The sequence below is a fragment of the Daucus carota genome, chromosome 1 (assembly GCF_001625215.2).
Source record: "Daucus carota subsp. sativus chromosome 1, DH1 v3.0, whole genome shotgun sequence".
NCBI lineage: Eukaryota > Viridiplantae > Streptophyta > Magnoliopsida > Apiales > Apiaceae > Daucus > Daucus carota.
The window spans coordinates 39,842,358-39,865,008 of record NC_030381.2 but is presented as its reverse complement, the minus strand read 5'-3'; the positions used below and the strand labels follow the sequence as shown (position 1 = coordinate 39,865,008).

The 22,651-nt window shown below is 36.1% G+C and overlaps 2 protein-coding genes and 1 pseudogene across 5 annotated transcripts; 1 reads left to right on the top strand and 2 right to left on the bottom strand.

Moving 5' to 3' along the window:
• Positions 1-254: 254 nt before the first annotated feature.
• Positions 255-9,898, bottom strand: LOC108206980 (pentatricopeptide repeat-containing protein At2g13600). Of its 4 annotated transcripts, XM_064083821.1 has the most exons (8): positions 5,779-5,923; positions 5,478-5,663; positions 4,838-5,375; positions 4,707-4,739; positions 4,016-4,529; positions 3,708-3,933; positions 3,054-3,626; positions 2,247-2,383 (listed from the first exon to the last, which is right to left on the bottom strand). In XM_064083821.1, the coding sequence occupies exons 3-7, from the start codon at positions 4,840-4,842 to the stop codon at positions 3,154-3,156; spliced, it is 1,251 nt and encodes a 416-aa protein (XP_063939891.1). In that variant the 5' UTR covers positions 4,843-5,375; positions 5,478-5,663; positions 5,779-5,923; the 3' UTR covers positions 2,247-2,383; positions 3,054-3,153. The 4 variants fall into 4 exon arrangements, with proteins under 4 accessions (XP_063939895.1, XP_063939888.1, XP_063939891.1 ...); XM_064083819.1 differs by lacking the exon at positions 2,247-2,383 and having other exon boundaries at positions 3,039-3,626; XM_064083825.1 differs by lacking the exons at positions 3,054-3,626; positions 3,708-3,933; positions 4,016-4,529 and adding an exon at positions 255-920 and having other exon boundaries at positions 2,008-2,383.
• Positions 9,899-11,448: 1,550 nt separating this feature from the next.
• On the top strand, positions 11,449-15,173 carry LOC108222620 (cold-responsive protein kinase 1-like; annotated as a pseudogene).
• Positions 15,174-15,298: 125 nt separating this feature from the next.
• LOC108204717 (uncharacterized) lies at positions 15,299-19,956 on the bottom strand. Its single transcript, XM_017374284.2, has 6 exons — positions 19,777-19,956; positions 19,558-19,680; positions 19,340-19,425; positions 16,978-18,687; positions 16,717-16,885; positions 15,299-16,261 (listed from the first exon to the last, which is right to left on the bottom strand). Exons 2-6 carry the CDS (start codon positions 19,586-19,588, stop codon positions 15,627-15,629), a joined length of 2,631 nt encoding a protein of 876 aa, XP_017229773.1. The 5' UTR covers positions 19,589-19,680; positions 19,777-19,956; the 3' UTR covers positions 15,299-15,626.
• Between the last annotated feature and the right edge of the window lie 2,695 nt (positions 19,957-22,651).

Genomic DNA, 22,651 nt, shown 5'->3' with positions numbered 1-22,651 from the left:
AAACAATAAACTGAATCTTGCTAGAATATAAAATAGATCAAAGTCTTTAAAGAACAAAAATTTCATAAAGAAATGGATCTGATTATCGGATATTACTATTAACGAACTGTCATTAAATTCGAACGAACACAAATAGATCGATTTCATTATTTAACAAAATTTCAAGAATTGAGATACAGTATAGCAATAACTATATGTATTTTAACACTAATATTGGACATGCTAAAACACATAAGATTGTGTTTGGATCCACACATTTCATTTCAAATAGTGGAATATAAATCCTGGATTTCAAATCATAGAATTTCAAATTCAAATAACATGTTTGGTAAGCATAAGAATTTCAAATCTAGCATTTCAAATTCCAGCATTGTTTGGGAATAACTAGAATTTCATTTGAAACTTGAAATTACAAAATCATTAAATACAGCCTAACTACATGGTCTTTTAAACAATTTTACTACTAATCACTACTCAGTAATAAGCAACAATATCCAACTGCGCTTTTTCTCATTATCAGGCAAACTTTTAAGCATCTCAAACTCGTCAACTTTGCCATTCACGAATCTCTTGACAGCCCTCATAGCTTGATCATCCGTAATACCATAAACTTCAGATACAACCTCGTATATTTCTTTGCAAGTGGGTCTTGGAGGCTCTTTTGCTTTGCTCACATATTCCTTGAACGATTCTGCGAAACTAGTGACAGCATCAGCAAGGCGATCTCTTTTCTGCCTTTTATTTGATTCACCAGAACCCGTCTCAGCAGTGCTAAATTCATTTTCAAGTTCCATGGCAGCTGCTGACTCCTCAAACTGCTCTGCACCATCACCAATGGCTCTATCGGAAGCAAATAGAGTACATATGTCATCCCAATTTGGAATACGCTTGTTCTTGTATGCAGAAGCATCTGGAACTCCCTGGCCAAATAATTCACAATAGAAAACATATGACTAATGCACCTCTGCTGGAACCCATTTTATAGCCTATATACAATTATACAAGTTTAATAAATTTAACAGAAAACATAAGTAAACTAATTCAGATGCACCTAACTATCCTACACTATCTATTAGAGATCATAAACTCACAAATAACATTTTTTTTAATCATAGGTCCTACAAATATACTATCTAGTATCTACCTGCTCTGTAAATAAAAATTCACTAGTATCACCTTGTTTATATTCTAGACTAACATATTATTTCAATCAGTATTAAACTTATAGCAGGTCTTCCATTCTATTACAAGATTATGAACTAACAAATTTCTAACATATTTAACAACTTTCAAACATGCAGGTGGCGGTCTTTGTATCAAGGCTAAAGTGTATTTATCATTGTATCAAGGCTTCTGTTTCCTGGTTGATATTAGTAACAGTGGAAAGTATATAAAATTTTCAGGAACTGTGTACTTCACTTTATAGTATGTTGCTGGTATTTTTTAGTCTTGTTCGGTTTTTTAAACCAAGTATACTATCTCCCAATGAAAAATATCCAGTACAGTGCTATTATACAACCTTCAGAGAGAAAGTCTAAAGCTAATTACACATTGTTGTTAAGAGAGAAGTGAACTATCCTGCAAACTGCAATATGTTGTTTATATATTACAACCAAACAGCACTGCTGCATCACCATTCTGTTCCATTGAAGTAGTCCATTCTGCTGAGCTGTCTGTTACTTACCAACTAACTTTTAGAAGTTATCATGTAGCTGAGTAATAAGCCTGATTATATGAATATATTTCCTAACTCGGTTGAGAGTAATAAGCCTGATTATATGATTATACTTAATGGTTAATTCTGTTTTATTGAAAAGAAGTTAAAGACAGATGTTGTACTTGTATGAGGGACAAGAAAGTATTTAGCTCTCCTATCCCCACAACTGTAAAAATTGGAAACCAAGAAAAGGACTTCACTTCATAATTAGAAATAGAGGGGAAGAAAAGAAACAAGATTAAAAATGCTAACAAGTGACAGGAGTAAAAGTAGCACAATAAGACTATTACCTCACAATAAGACTTCCATTCTGCAAGATCTTCTACCGGTATCACCAACATCTTCTTTTCTTCGTCCCACTTGAATTTGGTAAAATTCTTAATGTCAGTAATCACACCATAATGCTTCTTCCAAATCTTAGTTCGGTGTTTCACATGATCCACAGTAACTAATATACCCTCAAGCCGCAGCTTATCAACCACAGCCTGATAAGCTTGAGTCTTAAAATTTCCATCGCCTTTATTTCCTTCGTTAATCTGATCATACAACGTTGAAGTTAATATGTTATCCATGTCCGGGGTCCATGCTAAATATCCCCTTTTCTGAACTGGTACAGTTGGTTGATCAGTTCGTGGAGCCATAGGTTGTTTTTCTTGTCTGCGGTACCTGCAAACACAATAAATGGTACTTGCTTATTCTGCTGAAAACTCAAACAACATGCTGTGCTGGTACTTCTTGCCAGGTTTAACAACTACAGATTATTATTAATAAATTGTAAAGATAAGGCTACATTATATACAGATCAGAGACTTAAAACATATTACTCCCTCCGTCCCATCAGATTCTTTACAGTTTCCTTTTTGGGATGTCCCATCCAATTCTTTACATTCCAAAACTTACCAAAAATAGTAAATGGGTCCCACCACTTCCCAATTTTTCCTTCCTTTTCACACTACTTTTACTTCCTTTTCACACTACTTTTACTCCACTAACTCTCTTTTATACATTAAAAATTAATGGGTCCCGCCACTTCACCCATTTTTCTTCCTCTTTTACACTACTTTATACCTATTTCTTAACCTCCGTGCCCAAACCAAACGTAAAGAATTGGTTGGGACGGAGGGAGTATTAGATAGGTGATGAAAGGGAGAGTTTAGTCAGAAAAGATAGGCAGCCAGGCAGGCATCAAAGTCACTCAAAATCACAAAGTGACATATCCTGTTTTCAGTGAGGCCTGTAATCCGCTTCGTATATGAAGAAAACAATATTAGCATCAATCAACTGGTTTACTTGAGAATCAAACATATTAAGAACTATCAAGGAAAGATGAAATTACCTTTAGCATTTTAAAATCAATTTTATACAGATCATGAAAAAAACATGAATAGTAAACATATTCTTCAAACATTTATCATCTCTAAATTCGTTCCATTCATTTATGTAGCTCTAGTCCGTCCAACATATTCTTCAAACATTTTCTTTGCAAGATTATCTCTAAATTCGTTCCATTCATTTGTTGATCTAGCAGTAGATATGTAATCATCTTCATCATCTTCCACATCAATTGCTTCCATCCTATCCAAGTCTCTTTCTACTTCTTGCATAAAAACTCTTTCCTCCATTTTTTCCTCCCTCAAAAAGTTATGAAGAATAAAACATGCATTAATGATTCTAACTTGAATTTTTTTTGGATAAAAGCTAGCATCTCTCAATATAGCCCAACGCTTCTTCAACAATCCAAAAGCCCTCTCAATGGTATTGCGAGCGGACGAGTGTCTCAAGTTGAAAAGTTCTTTGTGATTAGTGGGAGTGTTTCCTCTCCACAAATTCAAATGATATCGAGTTCCGTTGTAAGGAGACATGAATCCTTCACTATTAGTAAAGCCCAAATCCACGAGAAAATATTTTTCTGCATCATGTAATTTAAGCATTTTAATTATTAACTGTTTAGAAGTGACAGACCAAAACTAAAAGGTGAGCAAATTCTTACTTCTAGGAACTTTCAAGCCATTTGATCTACGGAGGGCATCGCGAAGAACACGAGGATCCGATGCCGATCCTTCCCAACCAGGCAAAACATATGTGAAGCACAAATCCGGATCACACGTGGCTAGAACATTAGTGCTAATATCCCCTTTTCTATCTCGATAGCGAGGCCGATCCTCAACAGGGACAGTCATTTTGATGTGTGTCCCATCAAGAGCTCCAACAGCACCCTAAATATATGTTTAGTTCTTATTCAATAATAGATTAAGATATTAACTACATAATTAGTAATTGAATTTGCTTTTACATTACCTCAAACCATTTCCATTGGTTATCATGGACATAACTAGTGGCATGGTCTACTTTTCTTATGTAATCCTTCCCCAGCTTGAGTACTGATCCAAGTACTATATGAAACTGTCGACTCACTGTCTCTCCAGAACGTGCAAACACAGCTTGTATAGTTCTATTTTTCAAATCATGTGCAAGAGTATGAAGAAACAATGCCACAATTTCTTTCACAGTGACATGTTTTGTAGTTACTAATCCACCTTTAGTTTCCAAAATATAACACAACTTCTCAAATCGTCGTATATCAAGGCGCAATTGTTCACGACATATCCTATCGATCTTTAGTGTATTCATCCAAGTAGCTCTAATTTGAGAACGGTCATGTGCATTCCACGTTAACTCTTTCGGCCTATAATTCTTACCATAACAAGCTGCCACTACTACTTGAATAAAACCTAAAACTAATATTATAAATTCCGTATCATCATCGTTCTCCCTCGGACGCTTTTGCGAAATGTTTGACACATGAACATTTCTGTGATTCGATTGAGAAAAAACGTATAATTATCAACTCAATCGTTATTAACCTAAGAATCCCTAAATATATAAATACAAAAGCAACAGTTCAAACAAGCAAAATACTCCTAGATGCAGGACATAAATTAGGGCATGAAAGAACATAAACAAGCAGTGAGCAATACTAGATACTTACACATGAGCCGACTGAGCTGAATTACCCCTTGAACTGTAAAATAAAACAAACAAAATCAAAAATTCGCCTTCTCAAACATATAAATCTCATCGATGTATAAGATGTGTGAAATCAATTGAGACAAAGCTTACCTCATCTCTGATATGAGCTGACAGAAGAGGGATAGAATGAAGAGAAAGTGGCGGAGGAGATGGAGACGCAAGACCGGAAGGTGAGCGAATGGATAGATCGAGTGAGCAAGGGCATAGAGTCGAGAGAGCGAGTGGAAAGAGTCGGAAGTCGGGTGTAATTTTGGGCTGTCTTATTTCAAATGACACCAGTAAAAAAGTTATTTCAAATTCTTTGATGTGGGCTTTTATTTTACTTAGATGGAATTTGGCCCAAATTCAAATACAAATCCTGTAGCTATCCAAACAGGGTATTCAATCCAAATCCAGCATTTCAAATGAAATGCCAGTATCCAAACAGGCTGTAATAGTATTTGATTCTAAGTGTTAATGCATTCAATTATAAAATATGCATAAGAGAACACTTGGCAAACATATATCCATCTTGCCTCCTCGCCAACATATTTCTTTAGTTCAGTTGAATTAGGTTGGTTACATATTAAAATCAAGCATTAAAATCCAGCATTCGAGCACAAGTTCCTCTTTCTTTTTCGCTAACTTTCTGCAGCACAAGAGCACAAGGTTCATCTAAGAAACCCATAGTTGGATGCTACAGAAGAATACGAATCACCAACAATAGAAATAGACAGGGGGGGTCAAATACCTCAAGGACCTTTGAGATGGTTGTCAGTTGGCCAATAAAGATTTCTACAGCAGCCATAAATTTAGTCAAAGCTTTCATCTTGCTGTTAGGTGTCAATTCTTTGATATGATGACCAGTTGGCTACGATTCGACATTTTAAATTTCCTCCTGGCTAGCAGGTAATCGAGAAAGTCCTGCTATTGGTCTCTACACAGGTAAACAAATTACTTTCAATTTCTTGTTCTCTTGACATATAAGCTATATTAACAATTAATGAATTTTTTAAATATCCTTAGAGACATGTAACAGTCTAATGACGCACCTGAACTCTATAAAGCCAAACCATCTATGAACTCTAAATCTAAACGTCTCAGTGCCAGTTGCCTTGCTAACTGGTCACCATCTTTCATCCTCTGCACTCTGCAGGACTTGAGCTACCACTGGCACAATGACACTTTCTCAGTCTGCCTACATTCACGAGAAAAACAATTATCTTATTAGATATAAAAATTTGCCAATATAGTAATAATGGGAGGTACAAAAATACCAACAGGAGTGCTGATGAAAGCATTAACAGAGTTCATGTGACATTCAGAATAAGGTGAAGTTAAAAAAGTTGGCAAATGGCATTGCCAATAGAGATTACACGATTATATAGGTTTTTCAATAGAATTTTTGGTTAACAAACTAAATCAGACAACACATAAATAAGGGAAATTAAGAAGTTAAGATATTAGACTGACAGATAAATCAACTAACTATTATTTGTTTCTTCTACAAGCATACCCACATTCCAATCTATCACTTCATGAGGCTCCTGTGAAAATAATGACTAACAGGACGATATAAGGATAAAAATGAAATAAAGATTACTAGTCGTTAGAAAAGAATGAAGAAGTATTTATTAGGATTCAGAGATAGCCTAGAGACAAAGGGTATCCCCTCCCGACTTAACAAGATCATGGGTGTACATGCTTCTTCCCCCTCCCAGTATACTATAAAACCTAATATAGTGAAAACAATATATAATATGTGCCAGGAGGAGATGGAGTGCTTCTTACGGATTTCTGCAATTTTACTTCCTTCTCAGAAGTCCTCTTCCTTTATCATTCCTATTCTTACATCCACATAGCTGTAAACAGTTATAATTTTCTAGACATGTGTATCTTTACCAAAGAGATCTAGTTAATTGCATAAGAAAACTTTTAAATTGCTTAATGCCCAATCAGCTGCATTTAAGAAGTAAATAAAGTGCAATATGCGTTACTCACTTTTGACTGGCATACCAAAATTACCACCGGCAATACCAAATTTCATATTTCATTTATGTAACTTATTAATTTTGTGAAGACTTTACCATCCGAATAAGATTTCACATCTATTTGTATTATATATGTAAGCCCCAAGCTAAAAGTTTAGCTGTTGAAAAAATCATTGACAACAGAGGCCTCACAAGGTGAGCTGAAAGAGACAGAATGTGCATATATGCAACAAATATGAACGTTAGTATTGCAAATGGTAATTCCAAAGGAAGAATGTGCATAAAGTGTAGCCGCATTTAAATGATATGTTGAATCATTTTTGTCTCGTATCTGCTACATAAGATAAGGAAAAGGTCTATGTGGCAATCGCTAACCAAGCTTGGGTACATAACGCCTTCTTAATGTCATTCCTTAAATTTTTGTGATGATCTAACTGTACAAGTATGCTATACATACATGAATCAAGGTGTATATAAAATTTTTGAAGATTTCCTTGGTCAATAGGTCTCAAAACTGGATATGATTCCTAGGAATAGGGGCAATTGGAACTGGATAATCAGAAATGCTATCAATTATATTTAGATAGGAATTGGAATGGAGAAGAATCAAAACAAATACTAAACACCTGCAAATGCACAGATTAAGACATAACAATAATTGACAGAAACTATATCATTTCTTTCATATTTGATAAAGAATAATATTGTCTCTTTCACTTGTGAGTGTATAAAACTGAAAGTACAAAATAATACAGAATAATAGTATGTATTTTGTTCTTACTCTCATAGTGCTACACAGTGGAGCAACTCTGCAATGCAGGAACAGTAAAATATAAATCTTCTGACAAGTCTGGTTGGTCTTCCTCGTCATCAGCTTCTGGATCACCAGTATCAGGGATGTATCCGGACATTCTCATCATTTTTGTAAGAAGACTCAGAAGTTGATAAATTTCCTTCTTTTTGGGATGCCTTTTATCTTTCACCATAAAAGTATGAAGCTGACTTTCAATCTCAATCCAACTGCAACCTGGTTGCTTAGTAACTCCTCGCTTCCTCATAAGTGTCCTGACCCTTATAACATCCTTCCACTTTCCAAGCTCAGCGTACATGTTTGAAAGAAGAACATACGGAGCAGAATTGTGGGGATCAAGTTCCAATAGCTTTTCAGCAGCAAACTTCCCTAATTCAATGTCTCGATATGCTTTACAAGCAGCAAGTAAAGACCCCCATACAACACTATCGGGTAGCATTGGCATTGATCCAATCAAATTATTTGCTTCAACAAGGCAACCAGCTCGACCAAGAATATCAACCATGCATGTATAATGGTCTTTTATCGGTTCCACGCCATATTTTTTGTTCATTGAATAAAAATATTGACGCCCTTCATCAACTAGACCCGCATGGCTACAGGCACACAGAACTCCAATCATCGTGACATGGTCTGCTTTTACCCCTAACAAGGTCATTTCCTTGAACATTTGAATAGCTTCCAATCCATGCCCATTTTGGGCATACCCTATTATTAACGCATTCCATGAAACTCGATCTCTTTCTTCCATATTATAGAATACCTGGATCCCGTCCTCCACAGATCCACATTTCATATACATATCTATAAGAGAATTCCCCACAAAAATATTGCTCTCTGGTCCAGACTGGAAACAAAAACCATGCTTCAAGACATGTGTGTGGGCTTGCCTCCCTACTTTCAAATCAGCTAAATTCGCACAGGCAGTAAGGAGATTGCCAAACGTATAGTGCGTTGGATAAACCGACTCCCTCTTCAACTGGCAAAATAGTTCCAACGCTTCTACATTGTCTCCATTCTGTGTATAACCCGCAATAAGAGCATTCCAAGATACAACATTTTTCTCAATCATTTTTGTAAACATTGATCTTGCTGTTTTCACACTTAATATTTTTGCATAACCACTAACCATGGAAGTCTCAGACACAACATTCTTTATTGGCATATTATCAAATATCTGTCGCGCCTCTCTAATCTTTTTACATTTTGCATACATATCAACCAATGCGTTACATATAATTATATCAGTCCTTAATTTGTCAAATTTAATGATTTGTGCATGAATCTGCTTACCTTCTCTAATTATAGATAAGCATGCACATGCACTAACAACACTAGCCAAAGTGACTTCATCTGGTTTCACCCCACAATTCATCATGCTCACAAAAATGTTAAGGGCTTCAAACGCCGGGCCATTTTGATCATAACAAGTAATTAAACTATTCCAAGATACTACATTGCGCTCAGGCATCCCATCAAAAACTTTCCTGGAGCAATCAACAAACCCGCATTTAGAATACATATCAATAAGCGCAGAGCCCATAAAAACATAAAAAGCACATGGAGATTTGAGTATACATGCGTGAATCTGGGAACCTACTTGAACATTCCTCAAATTTGCACAAGCACTCAACGCACTTCCATAAGTATACTCATTGAGCGCAAAACCCGCACTATGCATCTTAATGACACACTCGATTGATTCATGGAAACGTTGATGCTGAGCAAAACCCGACACCAAAGAATTCCAAGAACACTGATCAGGGTAAGGCATTGATGTAAAAAGCTTATAAGCTTCATCAACGCAACCCGAATGAAGCAAAGCACATAAAATGGAGTTCCAACTAAAGGTATTCTTCTGGGGCATTCTAACAAACAGCTTGTGTGCATCATCAAGACAAGAAAGCTTTCCATAAATATCAATGAGCCTGTTTTGGATAAAAATTTCAGAACGGAAGTGGGTTTTGATAATGCGGGCATGGACTCGCTGAGTGTGGCGTAAAGATTTGGATTCAAGAGCTTGTTGTAGAAGATTTGCCAATGGGGATGAGGTTATTAGATATAGGTCACCTACAAGCTGCCTAGACAAACCATTTTTAGACATTGCATAGCTTATTTCTACATGTATGTCACTCGGAGTAGCTACAAGCAGACAGACGTGAAATTAAAACTTTGTTGAGCTCGATATGATACGCTTAATTATGTCTTGATTCCTTAGTTTATACAGCTACTGTAGAACGATTTTTCCTAGTTAAAATTATTTTTCGAAATAAGATGGAGGAAGAGTATTTTAAAGATTTTATATTTGTGAAGATCGAGAAAGAATAAGTTTTACGCTCAAAAACATCGTCAAGTATAACACAAATAATGTGAGCAAATTTCTTTTTATTTTTAATTATAAACTAGTATCATTATTTTCCTTTATATATATTAGGCTGCAAATTAATAGTGAACTATCTGATTTTTACTTTCACTTTTACATATATATGCTAGTTTGCGCGAATTTTTTTTTCCTCTCAATCCTCGATAAGTTTGAAATCCTAAGTCCGCCTCATATCATATGATGTATGCAGTGCAAAGGTGTTCGTCCCCATAGAGTCGAAATGCATGGATGTTTATTGTTTGCCCCTGTCTTGCTCGATAACACCGGTTTTCTCTTCTATATCTTCTGCACTTCTTGTTCGTCCATATACGAATCTAGGATCGCCAGATTTGTACAAAATCATTGAGGATGCCCGTATTTGGAATAAAGATGTTCAAGATGCCTATAAAAGTCACGGAGCCACATTTCTCATTGTTGCTAGTGCTTCCCCACCAAATAAAAATTAGGCCACGGAGTATTACTGGAAGACTTGTTGGTCATTCTATCGAACTTTGGAAAACCGATGTCATTTTTATATTTTGAGTAGACTTGTCCGGTGGTTCAAAGTCCATGCCCCACCAATACGGTTTCGTTTCAATTTTCATCAGCTGCAGCGCCTTCGGCTTCAAATCCAAATTCATTAGTTTCTCGACGGAATTTAGTTGATTGGGGTGGAAATTTCAGTTTACAATAAACTGTTATATTCTTCGTATTTATTATTTTAAATTTCATATACAATCACCTCATCGCCTTAAAACCGGAGTATTTTTATTTCTACTCTCATTTTCAATACATTTATGATTTATCTATCAAAAGAGGAATTTACAAGTTAATGTAAAGTAATACAAAAATTAATTATTTATGTGCAAAAATGAAATAAGTGTCAGGTGATGGCCTAAAAATTGGTATTTATATTTGGGTACCAGCGATCGATTGTCAGGGACCTTGTTGTTACTCAACATATGATTCTTTAGGCGTTTGATGAATAACATGTTTTTAAACATGTCGACGATTTTTAACTGTTGGACTGAGACTTGTCCAACGACGGATTTATTTTTCCCGTCTAACGGTTTAAAAGCGTCGGAAGTATTAAAAATTTATTATAATCCTGAAAATCAATATATATGTAACGGATGAGGACCCTAAATATATTTAGCTTAACATAACAAACTCATTGCATTCATACGTAGAAGTTACGCTAGCAATGAATACTATACGAGTATTCGGTGAGTTGAAATTTGCATGGAATGATTTATATGTACACCAAGTCAAGCCAGCAAGTCTGGTCATTTTGAATCTCTGCAACACGTCTAACATGTGTATATAAACCATGGTTAATTGCTTGCTACTGTTATTGGAATACATTTACAGTCTCGAATGCTGTAAATCCTCAAACAGGTATGTATTTAGTTGCTACACTGTTAATACTAGTTTACTATTAAATGCAAACCGAGAACCCGAACTTGTGACTTATCATTTAACGTGACTTATAACTTATGTACAAACTTATAAATTATTTTCCAAAATCAAAGGTAGGAATGAAGCAGGGGTGGAAAACAATAGCGGTGGTGGTAGTGGCAGTGACATTGATGGTACAATCAGGCACGTCAGATCCACAAGCTACTCGAATAAGCCAATATGGGCGAGAGTGCAGCGGGATCAATCCTGCGAATCCATTCGAATTCTTCACCAATCTCAATGCTACTTTGGTCGACCTCAGACATAAGTTATCTGTAGATAAAACACACTTCGCCACCGCACAGCAGCCCAGTTCCAGCAGTCCTGTGTACAGTATGGTTCAATGCAGAAACTATTTATCACCTGCTGACTGCGTCTCGTGCTTTGACATCGCCGCACTTGACATTCGCAAACTCTGCGGTTTCAACACTGGCGCTCGTGTCATCTATAATGGTTGCTTCCTCAGGTACCCTAATTTATGAAAAAACCTCATGTGAAATTTAGCATAAATAAACTCACAACAATGTCATAATACTTTTACGGGAATAAATAACAAAGTCATCACTTGTTTGGTTCAAATATATCAAATTAGTCACTCGTTTCAAAATTAACTCGATTTAGTCACAAATTTAAAATTCTGTATCAAGTAAATCATCTGTAAGTGACTGAATTGATTCAAAAGTTTAACTTCTTAATGACTAAGTTGATGCAAATTTTTAAATCGAGTCAATTTTAAAATGAGTGACTAATTTGATATATATGAACCAAACGAGTGATGACCTGATATTTATCCCCTTTTACATCCAACTCTGTTCATCAATGGATTTCTCCTCAAGTGCAAATTTAATGTTCAATCAAGGTACGAGTTGCGCAACTTCTATACAGAGACAGACATGGGATTAACTTCGGAGGTATGTAGTGTTAACCGGAGTCGGAGTGTATCCGCAGAAGCTGCTTTTAAATTAGTCACGGTGCAGTTGTTAAAGGATCTTGCAGCTGCCACACCAAACATTAAGACCTACTTTTCAGTGGCAAAAAGACAAGTGTTTGATGGTGGTGCGTCGCAAAAAGCATCACTAACAGTGTACGCTTTGGCACAATGTGTTGACACCATAAGCCAGGGTGATTGCAGAAGTTGCTTGATGGGGCTATATAATCAAATACAAAATGCCTTCCTTTACCAGGAGGAAGTTCTGTAGCTAGCGGTTGCTTCATGAGATACTCTGTCATCTCATTTTTTGCTGATAATGATATAACAAATATTATGCCTTACGTACGAGAAGGTTAGAATTCCTACAGCCTAAATTATTTGTTATCTTCAATTGTTAATATATAAATGTAGTAGGCATATCTTCGGTAATGATATAAATTATAAACGTAGTGTGCATGGTAGAAAGCCCTTCTTGCATGCTTGAGGTATGATGTTCAGTTCCCATGTAGCTCCCTGGGGTATTTGATTCTCATTAGAGGGCGTTTGGAAGCGTCCATTTCATTTTAAAAGATGGATTTCTAAAGACAGGATTTGAGTTGTCATTTCAAATTTTCAGGTTTATGCTAATATTTGAATGTCCTGGATTTCAAATGAAATCCAAATCAATATACCCAAACAGATTATTTGTTCAAATTCAGAATTTCAAATGAAATCCAGGTTTCCAGATAGACCAAGAAAAGAATTTTGTTCGTCTAGCTCTCAGGAATTTCTTGTTCCTCTACCTAATGATAGGAGTACTGCTAACTGCCAAGTCATAAACTGTAGTTTGTACATTATTTTGCCCATATGCATAACTGTAAGTTGTCCAGAATGCACTCCGATTCCTGATTTATGCAAGACCAAAGACTGAAAGTTTAATTTACAGGTAGCTCAAGCACGAGGACAGCTATCATTGCAGGCGGAGGCGGGGTTATAAGCCTTCTCTTGCTCATACTTGCCTTCCTTCTCTGGTATCGATTACTAAAAAAACGTAAAGTAGCTAAAAGAGGTAACTAGGCCTTAAGTGTCATGGATTCTTGAATCCAAATGTGCAGATTTACTTTGTAACACACAGGTGGTCATTTTCTATTTACCATTTTTATTTTAATTTTGGTTTTAGGTGATATACTAGGGGTTACCAAGTTGCAAGGACCAACTATTTATAGTTACAAGGATTTGAAGTCAGCTACCAAGAACTTCAGTGAAGAATACAAAGTAGGAGAAGGTGGCTTTGGGGATATATACAAGGTGATTTCATTTTTACAATGATCTTCTGCTCACTGGTCTTCAGGGAGTTATATAATTAACACCGAAAGACTTGATTACTTAACAAACTGGAATACAGATGGTTGCCTTTTTGTGCTGAATCAATAATGTCGCGAACAGGGCACTGTGGAGAACGGAGACATAGTTGCAGTAAAGAAACTTGCTGTAACAACAAGTAAAGGACAGACAGATTTCGAGAGTGAAGTCCGGCTTATAAGTAATGTACATCACAGAAATATCATCCGTCTGCTAGGATGCAGTGGCAAAGGACCATTTCAACTTCTGGTCTATGAATATATGGAGAATGGAAGCCTTGATACATTCTTATTTGGTGAGTTGGCCTTAAACTTCCGACTTTAAAGCTTCATGCTTAATCTAATGTGCATTCATATTAGCAGGTCATAGACGTGGCACGCTCAACTGGAAACAACGCAGTGACATAATCCTTGGCATAGCGAGGGGTCTGGCCTATCTACATGAACAATTTCATGTATGCATCATACATCGAGATATGAAATCCAGCAATATTTTACTTGATGACGATTTTCAACCCAAGATCGCTGATTTTGGGTTGGCAAGACTTTTACCAACGGATCAGAGTCATCTTACCACTAGATTTGCAGGGACTGTGTAAGTCATTTTCACCTACTGATATAATTTCAATGATATAAGGCCATATAACTATAGAACTGAAGGAGTTTTATTAATACTGAAGGGGCTACACAGCACCAGAGTATGCACTTCATGGGCACTTGTCTGAGAAAGTGGATACCTACGGCTTTGGAATCGTGGTCCTTGAAGTTATAAGTGGCCAGAGGTGCACTGATATGAAGAATGAGGTTCTGACTGAGTCTCTTCTTGAATATGCAAGTCATTTGATCATGGAGACTTACTTTACTTATATGCTCGTATTCTGGAACCGAAATCTGAGACAATAAATTTGTATATCTGACATGATAACCAAAAACAGGCATGGAAGTGTTATGAGAATGGCACACACGCGAAATTGATTGATGAGACTTTAGATCCGAGTGAGTATAATGTCGACAATGCTATGAAGGTGATAGAGATTGCTTTGAAGTGCACACAGTCACCAGTTTCGTCGAGACCAACAATGTCTCAAGTTGTTGTTATGCTTGTGAATGATGCAGCCGCAGTCAAACAAGGGTCTACATGAAAACCTAAATTTACATCTGCTTATGTTCATGTTCTATGACAGAACTTTATATTCCAATACAATTATAATTCACAATTTTGGCAGATAATAACTTAAACAAACTTTGTGCTTCACAGAGCAGTTCTGCAATTTACACTTTTAACAAATAACAACACAGTTCAAAACTAAAGATCCGTTACATTTTACCATTGTCTCATTGTCATCTGCAGCAGAACATCACTTCTTGTAAGGCATCCTGCAAAGTGGTGCAATAGCACGATATCTGGAGACAGTAACTGAACGACGAGAAATAGGACAACTTGCTCAATCGAATCACAGCAGACATATAGTTGTAAATTACTATCAGTTCTCAAAGATAGGCCTTGGCCAGGATGTCCTTAAGATAATCGGGAACCCAGATAGCAGCGTCAAAAATAGGCCTTGGCCAGTTGATTAAATTGTTAAGTAACATATCAATTTAATTTAGTACGAATTAAAAGCTAGTATATACTATTATATTGATAAATTTAGTTTAGTGCAGTAACCAAATACTCCTAGTTCCAAGGAAAATTCTCTCTCAAGCTTGTATATATTCAAACAAATTCCGGTGAATATACAACAAATGACACAAATATTCTCTAAAAGTATAACTAAATACATTGCAGTTATTTACTTTCAAGCCACCCCAACTCACTACAACCTAATCATCAGCCAAATTATATCACACCGGCCAAATTCCTCTATCGTATATCACACCAGCCAATACAAATAAAATCTCCATGTCAAAATTATTAGGCACTACCCAGTTCTGGGCATGAACAAATTCATATACCTCACACTTATCTACATCCAATTTAAAATGCCACTGCTAAAACCTTGAAACTTTCTACACGGTCAGTCCCATATCTTTTACTATCTCGTCAATGAGATCTCCGACAACCCAACATTCGATTGCTTTCCCCACAAAATCAACATTATCATTTACCAATACTGACCATGGAGTCAATTGTAAATCTCGAGCTACCATACCTTCAAGAGAATAAAAGGATGTGTCTGCCGGAGGGTAGATGTGCACACACATGATATCCCATACACGACCCAGTAACTTCCTTCCACGTGGAGACTGCAGATTGGAACCAATCGCATTTTTCCTAAAGCTGGTCATTGTTATAGGTGGTTCAACAATAGTTGAAAGTGTTTCGTTCAACAAGTCAAGTAACAATCTGTGGTTCACCTCCTTGCCGAGCTGATGCATAGCCTCTTCATTATTTTTATTTCTTTTCAAGTAAGCATCTTCTACTTCTTCATATATACTGTCGCTAATAGGCTTTGCAAATGGGTCCCATCTTGATAAAGATTTTCCAGTAGAACCATCGTATAAACCAGAAGCAACAAGCAAATCTCTTACAAATGCTTCTGATTGGTCATCTAACTCTGCCATCACATCCTCAGATTGAGGTTCTTCAGTCATCATCTGCTCTGAATCAGAGGCATCAAGTTGATTGAGTTTTCTTCTAAGCTCTGCATGATTAATTACCAAGAAATTACAATCTTTTTATATAAAACAAAAGCTCTTATAACTTTGAAGCTATCTAGATTAGTATGCCCAGCTGTATGTCTTTTACATTGTATAAAAATCTGAAGACGTAACCAAAATTAAGTAAAGCGGTGTCAAAACATGACTAAAGATATTATAGCTCCATAGACTAAAGAACTGAGAAGATGGTAAGATCTTCAGGGTAATAAAAGAAAACCATACAATTGATTGCACATCTTCCAAATACAATATCTTTTTGTTGGTGACCTCAATGTTCCTACTTTAATAACTTATGATAAATTTACGATAATTGCTGGAGGGTACAAATAGAATGTGTTTCAAAGTAAGAACTGCATAGGAGTAATATAATTTTACTAGTCTAACGAATTCTTCAAGAGTCGTAACAGGAAGGAAATTGTACATTATCTTCAATACTTACCAATTAGATTAGAACTGATTTCTCTAAATGCGAGTGGCATCATATTTTCCTCTGATGGATGTAGATCCGATGGTGTTGGGCTGCAGTATTCTTCTGCTGGCCTCCATGATTCCTCAAAGCCACTGCTACAAATTGATGCAGGGCTTGGTGGAACCTCAGTAGAATTCTCCTTCATTTACAAGGGGAATCAGCATCAAAACCAACGTCATATACAGTATACTACATTTCTGGTGACAAAGAAAGGACATAAATAAAGCTTACGTGGCGGTCACAAAAATTCATCATGACTGTTGGTCCACTAGTAATATCATTCAGAAAAGAAGGAGCATTTGTGAACTTCTCTGGCGATTGAATCTTTCTGCTAAAAAGTCTCCCTCTCATGGAGAAACCATGTTTAAAGCTGGAAACTTTATCCTTGAGGTTGAACTTCTCTTTCTTCTGTTTTTTCACCTTTACTGTTGAACGCTCAATAACTTCATGCTTCCTCCTAATTTGGGCTCCAGTTAGTATATGGCGGTCTTCAAGTAAAAGCTTTCCAAATGATGTTCCTGATACAGGGGCCGACAATGATCTAATGAGATTCCTAGGGGATAGGTCCTTGTGGATCACTATGTCATCAACTGGCTCATGTCTGAATGATCTGCTTTGCTTATCTTGTTCAATTTTCACCCTGCCCCAGTAGGTCATCTGGTTTTCAGAATTTAATGTTTCCTGTGAGTTCTGGAGTCCGTCTCTGTCATAAGTTAGCATGGATAAGCTCGAGCTGTTGTGATCAACCATGGAAACATTTGGACGTGTCTCTCCCTTCAGAACATTCCTCAGCCTCTCTGTTAAAAAATTTCTGGCATTTCTGCTAATAAATTCAGGGGAACCAATTCTGTTGTACTGAACCTCACTTCTATATGATCTTGTAGATTCTGATCGGATTAAGTTCACTCCAAGATCCTTTGCAACACTTTCTCTAACCTGCTTTGCAATACGTTGAGCTATTTTTTTGGGCTCCGATGGCTTTTCACTGTTTGAAGTCTCAATTAAACCTCCACTATCTGTGGTTCTATTGTTAGCTTTTCCTTGCAACTCATGCTTAAGCCTTTCTTTTACCTCCTCGAGAAAATCTTCCATATTATCCCTCTCCTCTGTATTCCTTGAAGATCTGTCTGAGTACTCTTCACAGTCATAAATACTATCAACGCCTGGCCTCAAAATCACAATATTCATGGGAACAGAAGAATTATCTAATTTTGGGTTGGATGACCATTCACATGCACCACTTGGCCTTCTCTTATTTGAAGAAAGTGGATCCCATTTTTCAGAAGGACTTTTTTTAACAGAATGATTTTGGAAATCACCTGACTTAAGTTGCCTCACTTTTCCACAGTTCTCAAGTTCCACTAGATTCTTGCTTGCTTTAATCATCCCCTCCGAATTTGTAAACGGGACCACCTTTTCACTAGTGAGATTTACTGGAACCATGAGCTGGCTAGTTTTGCTTCCGGTTTCAACAACCTTGGCACACTCTTTAAACCTTGTTGACTGCCATGCCGAAAAATCTCTTTTAAATTTCTGCAATTCCTCCTCTTGAGGATGCTCACGACGTCTATTTTCATTCAACTTGATGTTGTCATTCCACTCATCATCATCTCTTGTGCTCATGTATTGACAGGAATCATATGCTGTGTGTAGAGAAGTTTCAGAGGGGAAGAGCTCCTCACCAGAAGATGACCCGCTTTTCTTCAGTTTCTGTTTTAGATAATTAATTTTAGGGTTGTCTTTCATCTTATCGACCTGCTGACCTACTGGATTGCCATCTAATGGCAGCATATCCACTCCCATCAAACGTGCCACAACACTTAGTGCACTGACTCTGCTCTTTGTCATTTTTGTTATATCTTCATTGATCAGCTTCTTCATCGGAGCTTCACTTGGAAAACAATTCTTCTCGGACCAGACCTGAGCTTCTTGATGTGCGTACTGTTGTCAAGGCAAACAAGTGTCAAAACAGCCACAAACATGCTAGCCATAGGAATATACAAGCATATTTCAAATAGCATTACTAAAAAGTAATGAAATTGGGTCATAAAAGATAATGTAAAAGGTATTGAGTAGAATAGGAATTAAGAAACCTTAGTAAACTGTGTATTAGCTTTCAACCAAGAGTATATATCAGTACAAAGAATTTAAAAATTTAGACTCACGTAATTGAGAAAAAGGTACAGAACTGTTCTTTCCTAACATTAATAGACCAAATGAAAGGTACATGAAAAAATTCCGGTCTAAATCCTTTCAACTGGCCTATCATTTTATGGCTGTTGGATAAATATCCAGCAGCCATGATTATAACAAAATATTAATACGTTAGCGCTGGATGTATGTTATAATCCTGACCGTTAAATATTAATCCAACGGCAAGATAATGATCGTCTGGTTAAAAAGGTCCCTTGCATACGACTGTCAACGACCAGGACCCAACTCTAATAGATAGCCCAATTAAAATTAAAAAGGAAGCAGAAATCTGAGCATACAGCTTGTGGAAGAGAATACGATCCAGGATTCGTAGCATTATTCACATATTAAAGCGGAATGAGATTTATGAACAGAAATTCAATTGACAAGATAAGATTACCATGAGATGGTCTCCTCCGGCCTGACCGTAGCCCTGGAAAATTTCTACTGGAAACTCCAAGCTGTTGCGAGGAGCTTCCATGCCAGCTGTACATTGGCAGGAAAAACAGAAAATCGATAAGCTGTTGAACAAACTAGATAAAAGATTGAAATCGAAACACAAGTACATTTGTATTGCAATGATGAAATACTAGTGTTGAATTGGAATTGGTTACTTGCCAGCAACTTGAGTAAAATATTTTCTCGCCATTAATCCTTGCTCAGATTGTGAAGCACATGAAATCGTGTGTCATCTTCAACGATGAGTTTGATTTGACGTACAAGGCGTATAGGTAGGTAGATCTGGTAGAAATGAGAATGAAGAAAGTGAGCGAGGAGGGAATGATTATACACGTTGTAAAGTAATGATGATGAAAGAATTTGATCGAGAGAAACAACTGCTATGTGGCTGGAATGACAGGGAAGCTGATTAAGTAATTCATGGAATCTAATAGACCATGGACCATGCTTTGTTTGCCCCTCTCTCTCTATCTCTCTATCTCTCTCTCTCTCAATACGCAAATCATTTTTCTTGCATCTTTTTGACTTCGCCGCTTCAAGGTAGCTGGCCTCTTCGTTAAATTAAATTTAACAAAACGATAAACCACCTTATATGAAATACATCTTTTTCTTGCAAACACATTTCTATAGACCAGCCATCACTGTATACTTGTACAAAGGAAAGCGAGCGGCGTTCGGCTGTGTTTATCTTCATTATAATTTTCTAATTTTTATTAATTTTGAAATTATAAATATAAAAATAAAAATTACTCTTTTTAGATTGAAATATATTAAAACTAATTTTTTGATGGATTCTAAAAATCATACTGAAAAATTAAAATTTTCCTTTTTCAATATCAAATTTATTAGAAGGAAATTTTCAAATTAAAAAAAATACGTGTCAAAAAATAACGTATAAAAATTATAACACTGAAGTTTCGAAAAAATAAAAAGTAACATATAAAAACTATAACACTGAAGTTTTGAAAAAATAAACACTCGTTCGAGGTGGCAAACTGGCAATGGCAAGTGTTGGGCCAAAGCTTAAGTATTAGTCCCAGCCCAGCAACATGCCCAAGTCCAAAGCGAAGACATCAGAAACCAGCTATAAAATATAGGAAAGAAAGCCATGCCAAGGTTGGATATCAGAGATAGAACTTTTCTTAAAAAATTAGAGAATAGTGAGAATCAATATACACATTCTCGCTTATATCTCAAGCGCAAGGACTGAAACAAGTCCACACTAAAAACTTAGGCTAAACTTCAAGCACTAAACTTCAGTGTACGTAGCAGCAATATAATAACATGCGTTTTTGGCATATGCAGTCAACAAAATCAGGTGAATATGGCCAACAGGGGTTGAGTATATGCTGAGAGACCAATAGGCCTGCAGAGCAACAAGGGAAGTTAGCACACATTCCGCAAATGTAATGAAAATTCAGGATGCAATCCTTGTTGGCACATGCATACAAGTGATACAACAATTAGAGCAAGGACAGAAGAATTCCCTATAGCTGTAACCTTGTAAAGAAAATCATTACATAGAGCATCCATTTCACCATGTCACCAAATTAGCTCTGGTCCCAGTCAAAATGTTCAGTGCAAGACATTATTCTATTGCGCTCAGCTTGAAAGACAAACTATTTGTTATTACTACTGCAATTCATAACTGCTAGAGTTTAAGGCCTTCTGAGTTCTGACCACAGATATAATACAAAAAACAGATGACCATTCTGTAGTCTTGATTCTTTAAGAAACGAACAAAAACTAATTCACACAAACATTACCAGGTCTGAGTTCAAAGAACAAGGCTCAGCAATGCGAACTTCAAATTTTCAGAAGTCAATTTGAGTGTTCCAAATGGTAGAAGACTTATGCTAGAAGGATTCAAGTGTAAATGAATATAGCAGGATGCAAACTGGCATTTTTGCTTACACCTCAGAGAAACTTCTGGCGCTGGGGCTGCTTGTTTCTTAGTGCTATAGTAGGATGCAAATTGCTCTAATTGGCTAAATTGAACTTACAAGACATTACCTGAAATTTGATGAACAGTAAAATATTATGCTTTAGTGGTATTTGCTATAATATTGGTTGGTTATAAAAATAGGAGCTATTAACCAAAAAACCCAACTAACTTGTCATTTTTTTGCCAATAAACCTTTAAACCTTTTTTTTCATCAACAACCCCATTAAACTTTACTCAATCTTTGAAAAAAATAAATTAACTAGAGTTAATTATAGCTGATGTGGACTAACCATGATCATCACAAATATTCTTACGTGACAATATGATTACAAATCTTATTAACCAACCTCCTATTCCTATGTGCAGTAAAGCTTCAGATACAACTGATTTTTAATTGCTCAGGACCCCCGGAGGCTGGTTGGGTAGCCAAAGGATTTGACAATGAATCTGCTTACTCTATTATGTTTGGCCTTGATAAATGTCGAGTTACAAACAAGGTCCATTTCGTTTTGAAGCGTAAAAACCCCAAGACCGGAAAGTTTGTTGAGCATCATGTTAAGTTCCCACTATCTCCAATCTTTCTTGCATACTCTTTTGCTAGCCAAGTACTATCCTCGGATCTTCTTTGGGTTATAAAATTAATTAAAATATTATAAATGATTAAAAAATAAATTATTACTGAATAGACATGACGAGGCAAACAGTGTAATGAATAGGCGTTATGTGGCACACACGTGTATAAAAAGATACAAATCATGGAGAGATACTTGACAAGTCAGATTAAAATATTTAACCATGGTTTGTTTTGTATTTTTTTTATATGATTTTAATAAAGTTTGTTGGAATTGTTAGTGAAGAGAAAAGTTTAAAGGTTTTTCGGCAAAAAAATAACAAGTTAGTTGGGTTTTTTGGTTAATAACTCTAAAAATAGGAAAATAGATTTTTTTGACACTCAATTTATTATGTTTTTAGAAATTTACCACCCGGCTATTTTTTTTTCCTTTTATTCACTAACATTAGGATTGGTTTTATCTTTAGCCACCAACTTAGGTTCGGATTTGATTATTAGTATTATATAATTTTTGTAGCATCATTTTATACATAGTGATAGTATGAAATATCTTGATAATGTGTCGTATGTTTATATATTTATATATAGCAACAATAATATAAAACGAGTCGGTGAAAAATTAAAATCAGGAAAAATCATAGTTAGAATTCTAAAAATTCAATAAATCATGAATATGAAATTAATGACTTCAAACAATTCACCTTCTCTTATAAGATAAAGTGTATTTGAGTGATATG

Excerpts from the sequence above, each read along its gene's own strand:
- LOC108206980 (XM_064083818.1), bottom strand. The coding sequence starts at position 9,632 with ATGTCTAAAAATGGTTTGTCTAGGCAGCTTGTAGGTGACCTATATCTA.
- LOC108204717 (XM_017374284.2), bottom strand. The coding sequence starts at position 19,588 with ATGGCGAGAAAATATTTTACTCAAGTTGCTG. Across the intron at positions 19,426-19,557 it reads ATATTTTACTCAAGTTGCTG|CTGGCATGGAAGCTCCTCGC; the intron begins GCAAGTAACCAA and ends GCCAATGTACAG. Across the intron at positions 16,886-16,977 it reads TGAATTTTTGTGACCGCCAC|GAGAATTCTACTGAGGTTCC; the intron begins GTAAGCTTTATT and ends TTGTAAATGAAG.